This window comes from Neocloeon triangulifer, unplaced genomic scaffold (assembly GCF_031216515.1).
Source record: "Neocloeon triangulifer isolate White Clay Creek 2 clone unplaced genomic scaffold, ASM3121651v1 ptg000003l, whole genome shotgun sequence".
In the NCBI taxonomy this organism is placed as follows: domain Eukaryota; kingdom Metazoa; phylum Arthropoda; class Insecta; order Ephemeroptera; family Baetidae; genus Neocloeon; species Neocloeon triangulifer.
This window is the reverse complement of record NW_026775546.1, coordinates 4921794-4941341: the sequence shown is the minus strand read 5'-3', so window position 1 is coordinate 4941341 and position 19548 is coordinate 4921794. Positions and strand designations below refer to the sequence as shown.

General features: G+C 35.2%; 1 protein-coding gene across 2 annotated transcripts in view; it reads right to left on the bottom strand.

Annotated features, from left to right (window-relative positions):
- Positions 1-16403, bottom strand: part of LOC132192547 (thyrotropin-releasing hormone receptor-like) — an 80077-nt gene extending 63674 nt beyond the window's left edge. For both annotated transcript variants that reach the window (XM_059612548.1, XM_059612547.1), the window contains exon 1: positions 15967-16403. In XM_059612548.1, coding sequence (XP_059468531.1) covers positions 15967-16297 — 331 coding nt within the window. In that variant the 5' untranslated portion in view covers positions 16298-16403. The remainder of the gene's footprint in view (positions 1-15966) is intronic.
- Between the last annotated feature and the right edge of the window lie 3145 nt (positions 16404-19548).

Genomic DNA, 19548 nt, shown 5'->3' with positions numbered 1-19548 from the left:
ATCTTTATAAACAAACAGCCAATCATGCACAAACATGAAAATAAATTATTCTTAATATATGCAAATATATAATAGACAAAGAATAAAAAAATTGTATGTTCAACTTTTTCAATGCTTTGTTATAATATTAGAATAAAAATAACGTGCTATAAAAGAAACACAATTCATTGAAGAGATAAATTTTGATTTAAATACGTGTCTTTGAAAATATTTTATGAATTATTAAACACATTCTTTTTATTTTAAAAATATATTAACTTTTTATTGTTATAAGTTTTAAACTTTGAAATTATAAATTGTATATTTTATTAAATTAAATATTTTATTTATTTTGAAGAATTCCGTTGATTCAATTAAAAATTAGTATGATTAATATAATTTGACTAACTATGCAGTACACAGCAGTATTTAATAAATTTCTGATGATGATAGTAAGATAATTAATATTTGATTTTGTTTTAAAATTCTGATAAAGAAATTGCTCCATTTTTTAGGCATTTCATGAAATTTGCAATATATTTTTATAAAAAATAGAGTTAGCAAATTAATATAAGTTTAACTTCATAATTATACCCTATCTTACTATTTTTTTTATCTGGCAGGATACATATCATTGGAGATAATTTATGGAAAACTTTTCTATTTGTTTAAATATTTGCATCTAAATCTCCACCATTTTTACAGCAATTATGTAATTTTAAATTACTTTTATATCTCGCCAAGCATTCAACTGAAACACACTGCCAGGCAAATTCCAACTGAACTCTCTATAGACCGTCGGCGGCACTCTTTGCAAATGGACTTTCCGGTTATGAAGTTTCAGGACAATTATAGCTTGGGACATAAAAATGCTCGCGCCATGCAAGACCCGTTTGGCTTCGGTTTTCATCCTGGCAAAGCTCTTTTATGCCTTTCCTCGGCCCAGAGCTAGTGGAGTGAAACATAAAACGGCAGCCGCCAGATCATAATAATAATAATAATATGCGAAGATGAAATCCTACCTGAGCTCCCGAAGGGCGAAACTTTATGATTTCACCCCGTCAAGGTATCACCTGCGTTCATATATATTTTTTAAATATTTTTTCAGCTTGGGCGGTGGCGAAAATTGATTAGCGCAATAAAGGTGTCCTGCCGGCGTTGTTCTCATTAAAAAGCACCCACGCACGCGGTGGCACATAAAAATTACGACCGGTACGCTAAGTGGACTTAATTCATTATTATTTATTTGAGTTTAATTGCGTGTCTGATTTATTAAGAGCTGGGCAAAAATTATGTCCGGAGAATTTCTCGCTGATTTTAATCTCGGCTACCGCACGGCGCCTTTTTAATTGCAAAACCGGATTTTCTGACGCAAATGTGTGCAAAAAAATAAAAATAAAAATTGGTGAGGAGAGATGGAAATTATGTTTCTGGCTGCCAGGTCGTAGGAAAGTGATTTGATTTTTATTGCGAGCGGCTCTTTCCGATCGTAAAAATGATATCCAGCGGTGGATTATTATGTTTTTGTGTGTGTATATCTGCTTTCAGGGCCCACTCTCGTCGTTTTTTTTTATTGGCACATAATACATCGGTGATGCGCGCTGTTTTTGTGCATTTGCTCTGCTTTGACACGCCTTTTTCTTTTCTTTCCATTGGCAAATCACAGATAAAGACTGCGAGTGTGGTTATTTCGGGCGCCGATTTTATGAACGGGGACAAAGGGACGGCGAACTGTTAAGCTAGGAATGCGTGTCATGTTGTTCGGCCCTCAGAGAAGAAGGAAATAAATTCACAAAAGGGACATGGGTTTGGCCCGCGATTTGCCAATCAATTGAGATTTTCGATCCTCCGCTTGTCAGATTATAGATGGATTTTATTTTAAAGACTTTTTTATTAAGCAATCAATCTCATGGCAGATTTTGAATTCCACACAAGTTTGAATACCGTAATGCATTTGACAGTTGGAATTGCAAATTTTCTGTAGGGAAATAGAGATTTTTGTGATTTTTTTTCCCCAAAATTCAAATCACTTAGGATTATTTATAAATTTTAATTCATATAAACCACCTAATGCCTATTTATTATTTTTATTATAATTAGATTATTTATTATTAATCAGCTGAACGAGGAAAATATTGTTTTAACTCTTTTCTCGGAGGCAAAAATAGAGCTAGTAGTTGGAATTGGTCAAAGTGTGTCAATTTTTTACAATTAAAAGCTGAATATACAAAACAAATTGGATCCTTTTTCAATAATTGAATCAAAGCAGGGTGTAGAAATTCTACAGCTATTTTTAGTACAACAACCTCAACGGTTGTATTTTTCCGCATGAGCACGACTGACTATAAGCCGTGCTTAATGTAACAAATTGAACTCATGTTCTATTTTTACTGCCTCTTCATTTGGAAAATTGAAATAAACTTTATCCTCTTTAATGAGGAAAAAATATCCCAGCTACGCTAACAACAAAGTTTACTTTCCGTGACGAAACTGCACATTTTCTTCTGCATTATTTGTCCGTCAAAGTTTAAAAATAAATGGAACGTGCAGTGCCGACGACTCCATTAGTTCCGAAACATTTTCCGTAATCACCGCTCATTGGCAGACGTGCGTTTTCGCGACGGCACTTTTCCGCGTCTGCGAGCGCATTATTATTTTTTCTTTCTGTGAATCTCAACACGCGGAGAGGCGCACAATTTAACTTGCGCAATATTATATGTATGCACCAAGCAGCACACACACCTTTCACGTCTTACTTCAGCCCCGTCGTGTACAGAAAATGTAATGGAGAGAGGAAAGAAGAACGCATGTATACGTGGGAGTGTTTTGAAACTTTTTTTTTTAAAAAATGAGTGAAGCTCAAAGAAAATTTCACGCTGCACAGGGTGGTGTGCGTTTGAGCGACGCTGCAGCATGCATGCTTTTGACAATGCAAAAGAGGGTGTGTGAAATTTTCTTCTGTCAAGACGATGCAAAGTGCACTCGTCGTTCTTACCACCCCTTTGATGAGGAATAAAAGAAGGCTAAACAAAGGCTTTTCTTAGTGATATTTTTTAGATTGGAACCATGCGAGTTTTTCTTGATTGCAAAATAAAAAGAAAGATCTTCAAAACCCACTTATGAATATATTAAATATTTCTTCAGGGAGAAATCCTAACATATTTTAAATATTAAGTATGCAAGTTACGAACTTGATCGAAATACATATTTTAATTTTACTATATTTATAATCAAAAATGCAATAGAATTTTATAAAGTTATGTAATGAGAGACCTTTGTGTTGGAATATTTTTACAATTTTTTAGTTGTCTCTGAGACATTCAAAACAATTTATCATTTTATGTCATCCACCCCTTTCTTGATAGCAACTGAAGCCATAAGCATAAAAAGAGATTGTGTTATTTTCCAGGAACAATCCTGCCGTCGGTTTTTCAATTCCAAAGCCGGAGGACAAACAACTTGCAACAATTTACGTGCATTACGCGTAATAACTTCTCGCATTGCCGAGATTAGAGGCGCGCGTTGCTCTAGAGAGGGAGCCGAGTAGTAGCTACGGCCGGATAAATAAATAACATTATATAATGAAGGCTGCTCGGCGCGCTAAGAGGAAGATGACGCCTAGAGATAATAATTTTATAGCCGCGGCGCGAAATAATTTAGGCGCGCTCAAGCAAAGGTGCCGGTGTAAAGTATCGCGCAAATTGCGCCGGGAAAGACATTAAAAACGAGACTGCAAACGAGCGCGCGCGTCTTTTGTTTGCGGCCCTTTATCACCTTGCCGCGCCAAATGAGCTCGAAAGTTATATCCAGCAATTTGCCCACTCGATGCCCCACTTCAAGAAAATTCGCGTCTCGCGTTACCGAATAAAAAACGTAAAAAGCCATTAATGGCATGCACATATCGAATTTGCACGATTTTTTGCTATTTTCATCGCGATCTAATTTCGTCTCCTGCACTCAATATGGACGAACTTATATTTTTATTTTCTATTTCAGGGCTCAAATTTCGAATTTCCATTATAGATGGATAAAAATGATGTAAGAATTTCTACCACAGAAAGACGTTTGCAGCTTTTCGTGGAATAATATTAAAAAAATAAGGCACTCTCAAAAGTAAACCTCCTCTATTAGCGAGTTTTCTATGACGTTAAAATTACTAATTGTTTCCATTATTCAATTTTTTCAACAGAAACGAATTTGCCGTTTATTACCTTCAATTAAAATTCGCGGGATGTTTCTTTTGACAAAACCACTACCTGGAATGTCGTCCAAGGCTCCTTAATGTTACATTTTTCTTCAATGCGCCTTGAGCGTCCACAAACGAAAATACCCTCCATTCAACGGTGCGACTGTTTGGGGATCCCCTGTCTTTATTCTTTCTTTTACACATGCCAACAGCACATGTCAAGTTCAAGATGTATAAAAAAAGATGGGTCTAAAATCACTGCTCTAACTGACTATACATGACTGTACTGTCCGTCTCTCTCTGCCACCGAGTGTATATTTCGGGGGCTAATGCTCTCTCTCACTTTGAATAGGAGAGAGAGGGGATATTTTTAGATTATCGCCCAAATAAACCTGCGCCCCGAGCCTTAATCTTCACTTGATTAATCTGCGTGCCCTCTGCGTAATCTCATTTAATAGAGCAAAAGCTATATAAATATTTTCAGAAGGTGCGGATTTATCCAAGCAAAACCACAACTAAAGAAATGCGAATTATAAACTGAAAGAAAATCATTATTTATTTAAATTCATATTTTAAAGCTTGAAACTTGTGTAGTCTTTAAAAAGTTTAAAAAAAGCGATTCCAAATATATTATGACGCTTGTTCGAAATTATTTTTCTACACGATGCATATATCAATAATAACTAATAATTATGTTAACATTGTTATAAAAGTTACCAATTTATAATTTGTACAAAAAAAACGTTATTTGATTTTCGATTTATTATTTTACTACCAAAGCAACCCTATGATTAAGTTATTTTAATAAGGAATCAAATTATTTGTCATCGATATTGTTGCTATATTGGAAGAAAAAAAAATCATGATTATGCTTCCCCATTCTCAATGAGAACTCTTTAGGCTTTTTTTTTTAGCAATTATTTGGAGTATAAAAATTAACAAACAATAATCAAAGATTGGGCGCCATGAATAAGTACTAAGATGAGGTAGTTATCACTTCAAAATTATTCTTGCATTTCTAAATTTTAATTTGTAAGACATTATTTCATTTATATTTTCCTCTTTTGATACATTTGAACTTTATGGCGGAACTAAATTCAGCACTAAATCTAAAGTGACGATCGAGCTCAAGCCAGTTAGTGTGCAGTAAAAAAGGCTATTTGCTTTTTTCAGAGAAAATAAACTATTAAAGCGACGTACGACGTTATAAAACGGAGCTTATGCTTACAACACTCTGCTTGTTTAGCGAGGATTTTGTGATAATTATCAATCGGAAAGTCGTGTTCCTCCAATAAAACGCTATCCAACTGCGAACTTTCCTTTGCTTGTTATGCAAGCTCGCGGAATGCGGCGGCGGCGGGCGGAAAATTTCAAGCTACCGTCCGTTGATCGTCCGTCTTGCTGCCGAGACATGCGAGCAGCTCATTAATTTAATTGCACCATAAAGGAGGATTTCTCGAATTATCCCGTCTGCGTGCTGCCCTTTATATTGATGACGGGCCCAAGTCGCTGCGACAGGTGACATCAATCAATTCGAGCAGCAGACCAGCCAGGAACGAGTTTTTGCAGGCCGCGTCAATTGAACTGTAAATAAACGCTCGCACGACCTGCTGATTTTCGGATTGATTGTGTTTGCCTATTTGCGTGCTCCATCATCGGTCCAATCTGGCCGGAAAAAGAACTCGGCCGCCTTCTTTCGCGTGTTCGCGGAATCGAGCTCCGAATGAGGCTCTCCTCGCTGTTCAAAGAGTTGTTTGCTCGATTTTTAACCGGACGAGTAGTTCATCAAACTCTGACGGATATGAATTGATCATTGATCGATCTGATTGTGAAGTAGTTTGGAAAATTAATTCCAAAACGTTTCATTTATTTAATTATAAAATATTTAGAAATTCTAGTTTGACCATAATGGAATTATGTCTGATTCAAACATTCTTTAGTTTCAAACGAATTATTTTACAAAGTATTTATTTTATAATTTTAAAAATCAATAAAATGAAAATTAATTTCTACAATTCGATATAAAAGTTGCTATTTTTAAGATTTTTTTTACATTAGAAGTTCTTTTCTAAGTTTGGTTTAAGTTTTATGTGTATATATTTTTACAATTTTAATCTTTAGTTTTCATTGCAATATTGACAGATATTTAAAAAATGTATCATCATCAAAGACTACATCCCTATAACTCGAAAGGTTTTACACATTTTTCTTCCTTTTAAATCGAGTACTTGCAGAAAATATATCATTCTTTTTACACTGTTATATACATTTATTATTATTTATTTCACCTCGTATTTTTGGTACTCGCTACAAATCGTGGTTCAAATCTGTCATCAATTGAGTCTCAACTGGACATACACGAAAAACTTGAAAATTTACGATGCTCTCTTCGCAATTCAACACCGCAAAAGAGAACCATTATAAATCATTTTCAGCTGCAACTGCGACTACCGGTTTAACTTCAGATTTGCGAAAAGCGGCGTTTTTCGGACAATAAACGTCGACGATAAATCTTTGGCGCGCGGAAAATTAAAAAAAGACTGCCTCGGAATAAATCATTTTCTTGAAGACGATCTTATTTGGCGGCGACCGGTGGGGCCAAAAGTGCGTGAGTTTAATGGGCCGGATTGTGACGTCAGAGAGAGAGAGCAACGAGATTCACTATATTCTCTTTCTTTTTCCGCGAGAGAGCGGACTAGCGAGAGTGAAATAATAATAGCAGCAGGGTGATGTGCAGAATGTAAGAGATGAGTAGCATCGTGGGCTTAATTTCTGCGTGATTTACGGCTTGGCCAGCGTTCGAGGCGGATTCAATTATTGCGGCCTTGCCAAAGTGCAAGCAAGAGAAGCCGACGACCGGCTTAAAAGCTTTGTGCTTTCAGCCGCGTGGATCCCGCCGAATCGAGACGGAAAAGTTTCGGACGCCAAAAAGATCAGACAATGAGATCACGGATTAGAACATAAAGATTTTGTTAACTAAGGCTTTGACAGCAGTATTTTTATTCTAAGATAATTGTCAGAAACTTTTGCATAGCATTAGAGATCTTTTTAATGCTTTATTAAATTATATATTTTGTTGATAAGATTTACTTTCAAATTTTATCAAAATCTGATTCAACATTAAAGCATAATTTAATATTTATTTTTTATTTGCATTCGTCAAACTCATGTTTAAATATTTTTAAATCCTTGAAAATATGCATGATTTTTTCCTTTTATTTTTCCTCATTGCTTCAAATGTAATTCTTTTCACTTACTATTAATTCTAGTAAAACTTTATTGAGGCAATAAATACGTGGTCTCATTCATTAAGACTTATATTGGACGTTCAATTAGAGTATGAAAACAATCCAGCCTATGAGGCCCTATAACGTCAATTTGCACACACTTTAAATCCTGTTTGCCTTTGCCATTTTTTTCCATCAACCTTGTGGGCGCCCGGCGTCGTTCCGAGAAGAAAGCAGTCTGCCTCTCTTGATAAGCACGCGAGTAGTGAGGCTAAATTTGAATAATTATGTTGGGCAGCATGTTAATATCATCTGGAGGAACGCGAAGAACTTTCATCATTGTTGATCGCTTGGACATTTATTATGCTCAAAGTAAGATGCGGCTTCCACAGCAGGGAAGTGAATAAATGCTCAAAGTAGAAAATATGTAAAAGAAATAAAATTTCAATTAGATATTTTCTTTATTTGTATCTGTTTTTTTATGAATAATATTTTATTTGATTTATTTTACAATTTAAACCATAATTACAATGGAATCTTACACGCAGATTTAACTATTAAGTAGTAAAATTTCTAAATATTATATCAAAAAAGCAAGATCATGTTATTCAATTTGAATTCTAATCCATAGAGGTCTTAATAATAGTTTTAGCAAAATTCTTGCTAGTGATGCCGTTTTGTTCAAAAATACTTTTTTCCCGAAAAAAATGTTTTCAAAAATTGATTACAAACAATGTGAAACAATTCGACAAATAAACAATAATTTCTAAATAAAAAATGCAATATTTGTAAATGATTTTTCATTATTTGTTCATAATTACAATTTATTTAATTTTTGGTGCGGCATTTATAGAGACATAATAAAAAACAAAAAGTCATTCTAAATATTCTGAAAATTTCTGGCTAAAAAATTCTGATTTCCCACTGCCCCTGGGTGCGTATGCAAAGCTGTCGGGCTCGTGTCTGGCCCGGTGCAATAACAATAACTTTGAGCTGAACGACCCGAGACACTGAGCGCATGTCGACCGACGACGTCGTAATCTCAATTCCTCCCTAATTTACGCTCGCAGGCCCATCCCCGATTCGCACTGCTTCCGTGTGTGCGTCGTCTCGGCGTTTATTTGCATTCTGTGCTGTTCGCGCACCGTCGACGTTTAGTCAAATTAATTTCAGTACGTGCTAGGTGGGCGACGAGCCAAGCAAATTTGCACGTGCCGAATTTGTGAAAAGGCAGAACATGATTATTCATATCATAATGCAGAAAAGCTTTCGGAACTAATGGTTTCATAATGTTTTCAAAACATTACACTGCATTTTTCATCAGACCTATTTAACAATATTAAGGGATATCAAAAAATTGGCATTACCTTAAAATAACCCTTTGGATAAACCTTGAATTGACTTTGCACAATTAAATACGTTTTATGATTTATGAAAAATTGGTTCTCACATTATTTGAAGAATGTAATAATTTGTTCAAATAAAAATTAATTTTTGAACTTCTGAATTTCTTTACCAATAATAAAAAAACTGAATGACATAAAACTCTTCAAGCAATAAAAAAATTTGTATTTCAGATTTAAAAAAAAAATCTTATTATAAAGGAAATTTATAAACATAATAAGTTACAATTTTAAAGTTTAAAAGTTGTTTATATACAAACAATATTTGCCACATTTAATTGTGTCACAATAATTTATATTCATTATTCGAAGTTACCATTTCTCTCCCCGCAGAAGTTCAATTTGTTAAAGAGAATCAACAACTTTGCAAGATGTAAACCGAAGGATATTCTCGGCTCTCACGTTCCGCCACTTAAACACCAAATGGACAACTTTACCTTCGATATTATATTGAGGCAGAAAATTGCCCTGTTCTCCAAGAGCTCATAATAATAAATTTCAATATGACCAAATGAATCGGCAAAATATTCACAAGCCAGTTGATTAAATTTTGCATAAACATGCCAAACAGGAGCAAATAAAATTAACTTTGTCTCTGCTCTGGCCAATGCAGAGATGCAAATCCGCAGTTATTATTATTCAGAATGTAAATGGTAAATTAAATGGAAGCGGTTGGCCAACGTGAGCTGAATTAGCGTAACAAGCGTCACTCACAAGATACAGGGAAAAAACACAGAGATCATCTCATCTGCATTGAAAAGAAAATCTCCGTCAACGTTGACGCCTCTCGCGGTGGCCCTCGACGGCAACAAAATAATAATTTAAATTAAAAAGAGGAGCGGTAAAAAGTAATTAATTACGATGATATGATGCTTGTGTAATAAGGTGCCCCACCGCAGATGGATGATATATAAGTTTCGGAAGAGGCTCTTGAAATGTGTGTTCAAAATAAACACACTGGTGGCCAACTCAGTGGCGCGGACCATTACTAAAGTAAACATCCAGAATGCATTTAAAAAGACTCTCTGACTAAATTTTCTACAAAATTTAAAACGAAATATTTGAAAAAAATATTAAAATTTTTTTAGGGCATGAAAATTAGATGCTTCAAGAGTGTTATCTTAAACCCTTTAAAAGTAATAATAATGATAAAATTATTTTATTGTTCAAGTATGTATTATGTTTATCAAAATTTGTTTTTAACATTGCTAAACGTTAAAAGATGATTTAATAATTTTTCAATATTATAATTTTAATCTTAATTGAACACAATTTTAAATAGTTTGTGCTAGTTTCCTTTGAAAACTTAAAATTTCTAATGTTTTTTGGCAGCACATAATTTTTTTTATATAAAATGAACACACATTCTCAGTGTGAGGCATCAAGCACCATCAGCATATTTCTTTGCATAAATTTAATTGAAAAAAAATCGTGAAAAAGGAAATTATGAATTATGATTCTCTTTTCGGCCTTCAAAAGTTAGGAATTATTTTTTTATTATACGCTTGTGCGTTTGGTGCTAAATCTGAGCTCACGATTCGCGATTTCCAAAGGACTAATTGGCCACATTACGTCGAGGAGTGTGGAGCTATTATTTAAATTTGTAATTTCCGAATATTACCCGCCTGCATGCATGGAAATTCAATTTGCGCGCCGTATAATGACGACGATTCGCCGCAAACCGCACTTTATGGGCTCTGAATTTGGTATACAACGTTTAATCTTGCTCGTTCAGATCGTGAGACGGCGCCCAAATGTGAGAAAAAGACGCTAGGAAAATTGTTCACGTCCCGGCGGTCGAGTCGCTTTGAAGACGCGCGCGATGCCTTTATGAGATCATCCGCGGCAAAATAAGGAGCTGAATTACAAATGAGGCGGTTGTGCAACATTACAACGCGTGAGTACGCAAAACGTACGCCGAACGTAAACGCGCACAGGAGCGCAAGGGCAGTAGTTCACAACAAACAACGGAGAGAACGACACGACGTTTTTATTCAAATTATGGCCGAAGCAACGCATAAATTAGTTGAGAAGAGCAGACAAAGCTCAGTTTTATAAAGTGAAACATTATTTGTTTTAAACTGTACAGTGAAGTAAATAAATGTATTTTTTGATGTGAGAAATAAAAATTTATGAATTTCTACATTTATTTAAATTATCAATGCATCGCAAATTATAATTAAAGAAAGTGAAAACTTTTGAGGATTCAAATTTTGAATTACAAAAGCTTTAGTCTAAAAAATATTTTCGTTAAAATGTACGAGTCATTAAAAATTCCTTTTTTAAGGGCTGATAGTGCTGAACATCTTCTGGTAGCTTTCAAACCACTTAAGGGTTTAAAATAGACTCAGCGTTGGGTTAAAAATGGGTTTATTTTAACTTTTTTTAGAAGTTTCTTACAAAAAATTTTAATTTTACAGAAAATGAGACAACATAGTTGTTGAATCTTTGGAACAATTTAATAAAATTAATGAAGCAGGGCACTTTATCTTATCTTCTTTCATTTCAAGTAATTTTAAATTAAAAACCGCACCTGCCATCAAAGACAGACTCTTGCAAAAGGAATTAAGTAGAACGTTGCAAAATGTCCATCCACATTTACAAACCTTTCAGAAAAAAAGTTGTAATTCAAACACTTATAAATGGAAAAGTTTTGGTGAAAATTGAAAAATCAATGAGATTGCGAGCTTGTCTCATGACTCCCATGCAAATTAGTGTACAATGTTTCTAAGGCAAATATTTTCAAAGAATAGAAAAAATTCAAAATCACAATTGATTTTGTTCCGTTTTTTTTTTTATGAAAATTAAATTCTCATAGAAGCTTAAAATTTTCATAGTATTTGAAAATTTGTTTAAGTTGAGATGATTTTTCAAATAATTCATATATCATCATTCAATCATTTAATTGAATGAAAATCTTCTTAATTGGTTATCACTGCAGTGCCTCTCCTGTCCATTTTTGGTTCGACGCGATGGTTGAATGCACATGCAGCTGCTTGCATTTATTATCGACACAAATCACGGCGCAATATCACGTCCCTCTCCTGTTTTATTATTTATACATTCTGCTGCGAGTTGTGAATGGGCGGGCGGCGCCGGCCGGGATTCCAAAACCAAAACCCACAGAGATTTCTGCCGACCATAAAACGATTCCAACACATCAGAGCGGATTGTTGCCGAGTCATTTCTCGCTTGTGGCTGGAAACTTCCTTTGCATTGCTAAGACTAATTATTTCGCGGTAAAATACGCACGTCGGGTTTATTTGTTTTGGTCGCCTAACAAGACGGAGGAGGACAATATCTGTCCAATTAGTTGCAAGAAAACGCAGCAGTGTTGTCGCCATATTCGTGAAGTGACTCTACGAGTTTGCTTCTGAGAAGAGGAAAAACAAATGAGAGAAGCGCCAATGCGTATAGTTAATTTGAAAACAACCATCTCATTAATCTAAGAGAGGAAAATATATTAAGAAAAAAAAATTTAAATGTTTTTTGTTTAGAAAAAGTCAACAACTTTTTGCATGTTTGTGCCATTTATCTTCAAACTAAGTAAAACTCCCATCGACAAATATATGCCACAAATGCACGATAGAATTTAAAAATTAAGGAATAATTTTTTACAATTCAACACCACCCAATTAACCGCAAACCTTTCAATTTAAAAATAATAATAATTCGTGTCACTTGTCATTTATCTTTTAATTGGTGCTGCTGACCTCCTTTTTCACACGCACGTGAGAGGCGGCATAAAAATTAAGTTTTTTTTTTATCAAAGTGTCTACGTCATGCATTTTCTTTTGAGGTAAAACGCCGACAACCCTAGGATTTTTCAAAACTTTTATGCCATTCGCTAGCTTTTGGTTATTTCAGTGACAAAAGGGCGGCGGTGCGTAGTCGTTTCTCAAAAGCTGTAAAGTGGATTGCGTTTATCTTTTGCACTTGATGGTGGCACGGCAGCAATTAAAGGCGTTATCGCTCCAGTAATTTATGTGCAGCTTCATATAAAAAGCCGCAGCTAGCAAAGGAAAGCAACGAAAAATGCGGGCCTCAAAATTTCGGTCGTGAAATTTTTATTATAACCGCAAGATTTCCATGAAATTTTAATAATTTGCATTGGGGAACAAATTTATACTTTTAGAAAAATTAGTAATTTGCATTTAATTTGTATTTTTAGCAGGTTTAAAAGAGTAATTTTTTTAAGCAATATTTAATATTTTTTTACTTTATATTTAAAATGAATCGAGCCTCATGCTGAAGTAATTATTTTTGGTACTAAATTAATTATAAATTTTTACGTTGTATAATGAACAGAGTTCCAGGAATTTATATTTTGTTTTCAATTAATCAATTTAATATCAGCAAGTTTGATCGATTCAAGCAATGTCTCCTTTGTGATGCGGTGTGCAAACCCCATCAACTATTCAATTATTAAAGAGCCGAAAATTTTGCACCTCATACTTAGGCGAGATAGCATCAATTAGTTATCTAATTGAATCGGCACACTCGGTTATGAGAGAGCGGCTCGCAATTAATCACGCAGCGCGCGCGAAATGAAATAATGAGTCAGCTGGACCGAGACAGAACAATGAGCGAATAAATATAAATAAAGGGCGATAAGCGTCGCGAGTTTTGACACGTCGTTTCGGAGAGAGCACAATGAATTTAACGGAGATGGACGAGGGACCCACCGTTGGAGAATGAAAAAAAAATAACATACAAATACTACACGCAGAGGCCCGTGACAGAGGCCAAATATGGTGCACGGGGGCACCACTCCTCCATTGGCGCGGCGAGAAGAGAGAAGAAGCCCCGGTTCAATTTATTGCGCCATTATGTGCATACGCAGGTTTTATTTTATACACACTCTCCAGCGTGTTATGCATTAATATGTTGCCAGCCCATAAGCCTATATGGCAAGTGGAAGTGGGGATTTATTCGGCGTCTCGGCAGTGACAGCATGAGATGTGATTGCCGCTGCACTTTAATAGTCCGATTTAATTGAATTTTATCTTATTTGCCTACCACACACTCACTTCAGACGTAGAAGATTGCATTAATAAAATGGAAATAGAGAGTATAAAGTGGATCGTTTTTGTCACTGTTTCCGACTCACTGCAGCTTGCACAACTGAGATATTACGCTGCAGCATTTTCATTTGCAAAGAGATTTCTCACATAAAGATAACAAATTGCCAAAAACGTAACTGTAAGTTAAAACGTTTAAAAATCTCTTTTTATAACAAATAACTAATTTGTTTGTTTTTCAAAAATTGAATGTACACAATGTATTTGTAACAATGTGGAAAAATAAACAACAACAATAATAATGATATAAAAATGAGTTATAAAATATAAAAAGAGGCCGTTACTACGTTGTACTTACAAAAAAATATGCGTATTTTCTGGTTACAGTAAACTTTAAGAATTTATTAAATCATTCAATCCTTTGAAATTGTGAAAATATTTTACTATAAAACTAAGCCAAGATATTCCTTCACATTGTCTTAAAATTTTGAAATTTTATAAACTGTATGGTTTAATTCCAGAATCTTCATTGTTTAATTTGAAAACTGGAATTTAAAAAAAAAAATCTACTTAAAATCATAAACAAGTAATAACCGTTCATAATAAAATTTGGAATTCTTAATTGATCAATGAGTTATTGATCCAAAAACTTTATTTCAAATTTTGTGTTTTGAGATGCATTTCCAAAATATTTGAATTGTTATCAATGAAATCAAAATCAGACGAATTATTATTGATTTATCTCCATTTTCTCCATAATTCCGTTACTTGTCTAGTTCGTCTGCATAAAAAGCAATTAAATCTACTTTTAATGAATTTTTACTTTTAATTATGCTGAAAACACGCAAATTGCAAGTATTTTTCCATTCAGCTGATAGTAGAGGAAAGTTCACAACCTTAATCAGACACACCGTCACTGCAGCCTTCAACACTTCCTTGGCTGCCTGCCGAGCGGAAAAACTTATATTCCTAAATGACTCATTTCTCATTTTCCTCCACCGACAGTCATAAATGATGACAAAAGTTGAAAGTTGCGAAAATTGAGACATTAAAAAATATCAAGGGAGGAAAATTTGAAAAATTATAAAGCCGTGTGTTAACCCTGCGTTGCAGTTTCCGGAAAATCCACCGCCCACACTCTCGGCCCAGACGGACATTATTAACAATTAAGACTGCGCCGCATCATTTGTCTCTGTCATAAGCATGCTTGCACTTAAGTCATGGTTGCGATTAAAAAATTATACCTTCCTCGCACGCTACTTTTCACGTAAATTGTTCAGAAAGCTGCGTGGCGGGGTATCGCGGACGAGGCGCGATACGAACAAAAGCGAGCGCGGTCGCTTCCTTGCGCTTTTTCCGCCGACGTGGAGGGTCAGAATTCAGAGCAGGAGCTCATGTAGAATGTGTACAGAAAGGAAAACGTACTATCAAAGTTTTCTGTCAGACGTTCGGTTCTTTTGTTCTACAAAGAAGAGAAGATTCTTTCTGATCCCAGGAGAATTTGTTTATGGAAATATCAAAGGGTTTAAAAAATACTGACTTTGATAGATGAAAAAATGGAAAATAAATAAATCTGGAGATATATATATATCGTAATTATGATTTTGTTGTATTTCATGCAAACCCACTGAAAATTAAAGTTTTTTAATAATTCAAGTTTATTTCTACCCAAGATGTAAAGAAATTTTGAAGATTATCAAAATTAAAAAAAAAATCGATTTATCTGTTTTTTAGAAAAAACCTGATTTTAAAATTATATACCACCTTAATTACCTTAATTATAATGCATACTATTTTCAACTTTTTGTTGACCAGATAAAATCAAACATTTTATTTAAGATGGGTTTCTTAATTTTGATCAAAATCTCAAGCTTTTAACTTAAAACTGTTCGCAGGTGAGTGAAAAAACTTATAATTTTAATTTAAACTTTTGTATTTTGCAATTAACCTGATAATCTAAAATCAAATTCTCTGAAAATACTGTTCATGTTTTGGAAAGGTAATTATTCGCAACAACTCGAATTCATTGCTGAAGCTAGTTTCAGAAGAAGATTGTTTCTGCACTTTGGGTAATTAGAGGTTCGCCAAATGGACAATAGAAAAGAAAAATCCGGCACCCCGCGGCGAGGGCACTCAAGCTTTGTACTCACACATCTCCTCTCCAAGGACCCAGACCTCAGGGGGCGAGTTGACCTCAACGAGCACGGTGGGTGTGCAGACGAGCAGGACCATCAGGTCGGCGACACTCAGGTTCATGAGGAAGATGTTGGTGGAGTTGCGCATGTCCTTGCTCTTGAGGATGACGATGGGCACCATGACGTTGCCGACGACGCCAATGCCGAGGATCACGATGCAGAAGATCATGGAAGTGGTGCGGATGTAGCTGGGGAAGACTGGCCCCCCGGCCACCGAGTCGGCCGTCAGGTTGAAGCCGTAGTAGGCGGCCGTCGTGTTGTTCTCGGCGGCCAGAGCCGAAATCATCTTGCCGGCCGTCTTGCGACTGTTACGGATGCTGCAGGTCTAGCGCGGACAACTGACTGGGCGCATCATCTGCATCTTTCAGCGGGTCGAGCAGCCGCCAACGACGGCCGAGTCGAGACTGAGTGCCGGCCTCGCCGGCCGGCGGGCAGGTCGGCTGCGCGCGCGACACCAGCCAGCGCCACCAACGTCCCGCAAACATACACACGCACCGCGGCCTGCACCTGTCGGTCCGTGGATCTGCGATGACTCGCGTAATGAGCTCGATTGACTTTTATTCCGACTCCATGCAATATTATATTGCATTTAATGTTCAAATTAATGGGACCAGTTTTTGTGGCAGTTCGTGCGAGTTGGAAATAAAAATAAATTACGAGAGATTGAGGAAATTTTATCCTCTCTTTTCAACTCACTTATATGGTGGCTTTGCAAAATGCATTTATAAATGAATTCTTCCAAATTTTATTCAAAAATAACTAGAATAGATTGAAATATCCATATCAAATATAAGAAGCTGATTTTTTGGTAACTAGTCAAAATGCATTGAAACGTTAGAATTTCATTTCTTTATATATCATGTTACATTATTATGGAAAATTACAGGCACACCATAAGTATTGTAAAATAATCACGTCCTTTTCAATCTAGAAATAAGTTTATATTTTTGCAAGGAAATAATCTAAGATGCACAGTAAATGTTATGATTCTATTGGTATGCATAGAAAGTTAATCGGAGTAAAAATATTTACTGGAAAAGACGATTTATAATATAAATTAATATTGCCTAATGAAGCACTGATAAGAAAAGAAGAAAGTAATTAAATAATATTTATAATTAAATATTATCACATAAATTATAACAATATTATATAAGATATTTTTATTTAGATTATTATTAAATTTACTATTTTTATTATTTTTTAATAATCTATTTGATGTTTTCTAGTTTGATTCTGGTTTGAATTTATGGTTTTGGAAGAACATCAATTATTTCAGAAAGCCGAAATCTATTGCATTTTTGAAAATTATCATGTTTTATATAAAAAATGTATCTATATTAACGTTTTCATTGACACGCTAAATGAATTGAAAGCATTCTGATATCAGCAGACTATATAGAGCATCACTTTAATTAATGCAAATTATCACCAAATGAAGTTCTTAAAAAATATTAATTTCAACTATCCAACAAAAACTTTAAACATACCCTCAAGTAAAACAATACAGAAGTTTTGCTAATATGAAGCAAAAACTAAACAGGTCTATCAGTGGCGAAGTCTCAATTTACTCCCCGCAAGGCATCTCAGCTGGTGTACTAAAAAATAATTAGCTGAGTGAAGCCAAATGAAACACGCAAAGTATAAAATTTAGTCATATGCATGTCGATCTCGTGCCCATTTTACAGTATAGTTTTAAAATGAAACTAATTAAGAGTGGCTCTCTAGCTTCTCCTGTCTCGTCCAATATACGACGGGAGTAAGAATTCCTGCGCGCAGAGTTAAACGACCTTTTTAACATACGACCACTCCCCTTCATTACCAGGCACATTTTTTTCTATACCGCGACGAGGGCTTTGAAAAAAAGCAGCTCAGACAAAGAAAGCAAAAGAAAAATTGCTTATAAAAACTGTAAAGTGACAAAATTTATGTCGTTCTATAAAGATTTCGAGACGGTCCACTTGGCCGCTGCCGACACATTAAGAGCCAAAATAATTTTCGATTCACTTTCGAGCGAGCCAAACACCGGTGCTGTGTATATTTAATATCGCGCAACAACAAGGCCACGGAATCGAAAATAGCAACAATGGGGTGCCGCAAACAGGCGAATTATTTCTGCTAAGGCTGTGTGTGCGCACACAGAGTCCTATCGGAGTTTGCTGGCTGCGAAATCTGGAGCGCCTTCGGCAGTGGCTTGGCGCGGCTCCAGAAAAACACATCTTCCTCGGTCGCCGGCCGCAGGGTTCAACAGTCAAGAGCAATTATCCCACCGCTTCATCGAGGAGACGGACGCTTTTGGGGATTTTAGAGACGTGATTTGCGAGTCACACGTGTTTCGGTCGATAAGAGGGAGGCATTTAATGGATCGTGAGGGTTCCTCAGATGAATTTTAGGGGCAAATGCAAACTTCATTTTTATAAATGAAGTAAAAAAGGAATATAATATATATTCAATTTTCACTTCATTGAATTGGTTTATATATTGGGCATATTATTTGGATATAATTTGAAATTTGATCAAGTTCTAAACCATTTCAGTTCATAAAAAATGGATTCATTTATAATATTCGCCAAATTTATATTTGTGTTTATTTAAAATTTTTGAGATTCCCTGAGATTTCACAACAGATTTTAATAATTTGTCAAAGTTTCCAAACTGATTTTGATTGCGCTGCTGATTAATGAGGAGCATCTCTATACTGAATTAAATTTTCTGAGCCATTTCCCATTATATCAATGTAGATATTTTATTTTTTATTGTTGTTATTTTGCCATCTTGATTGGGATGATATGAACGTGATTTGGTGAAATTTTTATAAATTTTGTTCGGGCCAATTTTAGAAAAATCCCGTAAGAAACAATGTTAAATTTAAAAAATTTAGTTCTTCCAATGATTTCACTTTTTTTTTATCTACATCTCCTTAGAACTGATATTTACAAACAAATTCGAAAGTGGAGAAAAATTACCATCAAAATTAATTGTACATTCATTTTTTTAGCAAAAGCCTCTCCTTAAATTCTTACTGATTATGAAATAAAAATAAAAGATCCAAAACACTTATGAAATAAGACCCTCACGAGAACTGACGAGAACCCATAAAAAGTATAACATTTGCTGCAAATATCTCTTGTCAACGCACAATAGTCTGGAAATAAACGACATCAAATTAATAAAATTAAAGAGCGGCGTGTTTTGCCAGACACAAAGACTCCATTAAGGGACGCATTAAAGTCGCTCTGCAGTTGACACATTGTATTATTATATTTGTATGAGAAAGAGCACGCCCGCCTCCAGATGTTAATTGCACTTGGCACCGTGTTCCATACGAAAGCGCGGGCGAGAGAGAGAGAAAATAATATATGCATGTGTGTGTGCATGCAAAGGAGTGCACCAGGGCAATCGATCATCTCCGAACGGCGCATCGTGTTTGAAAACAAACGTCAAAACGGCCTGGAATGTTTTACAAGAGAGCGCCGTGATGAAATGCAGAGAAAAATAACAAATAGCGTCTTTGAGCATAAAAAACAGGGCTGTCGC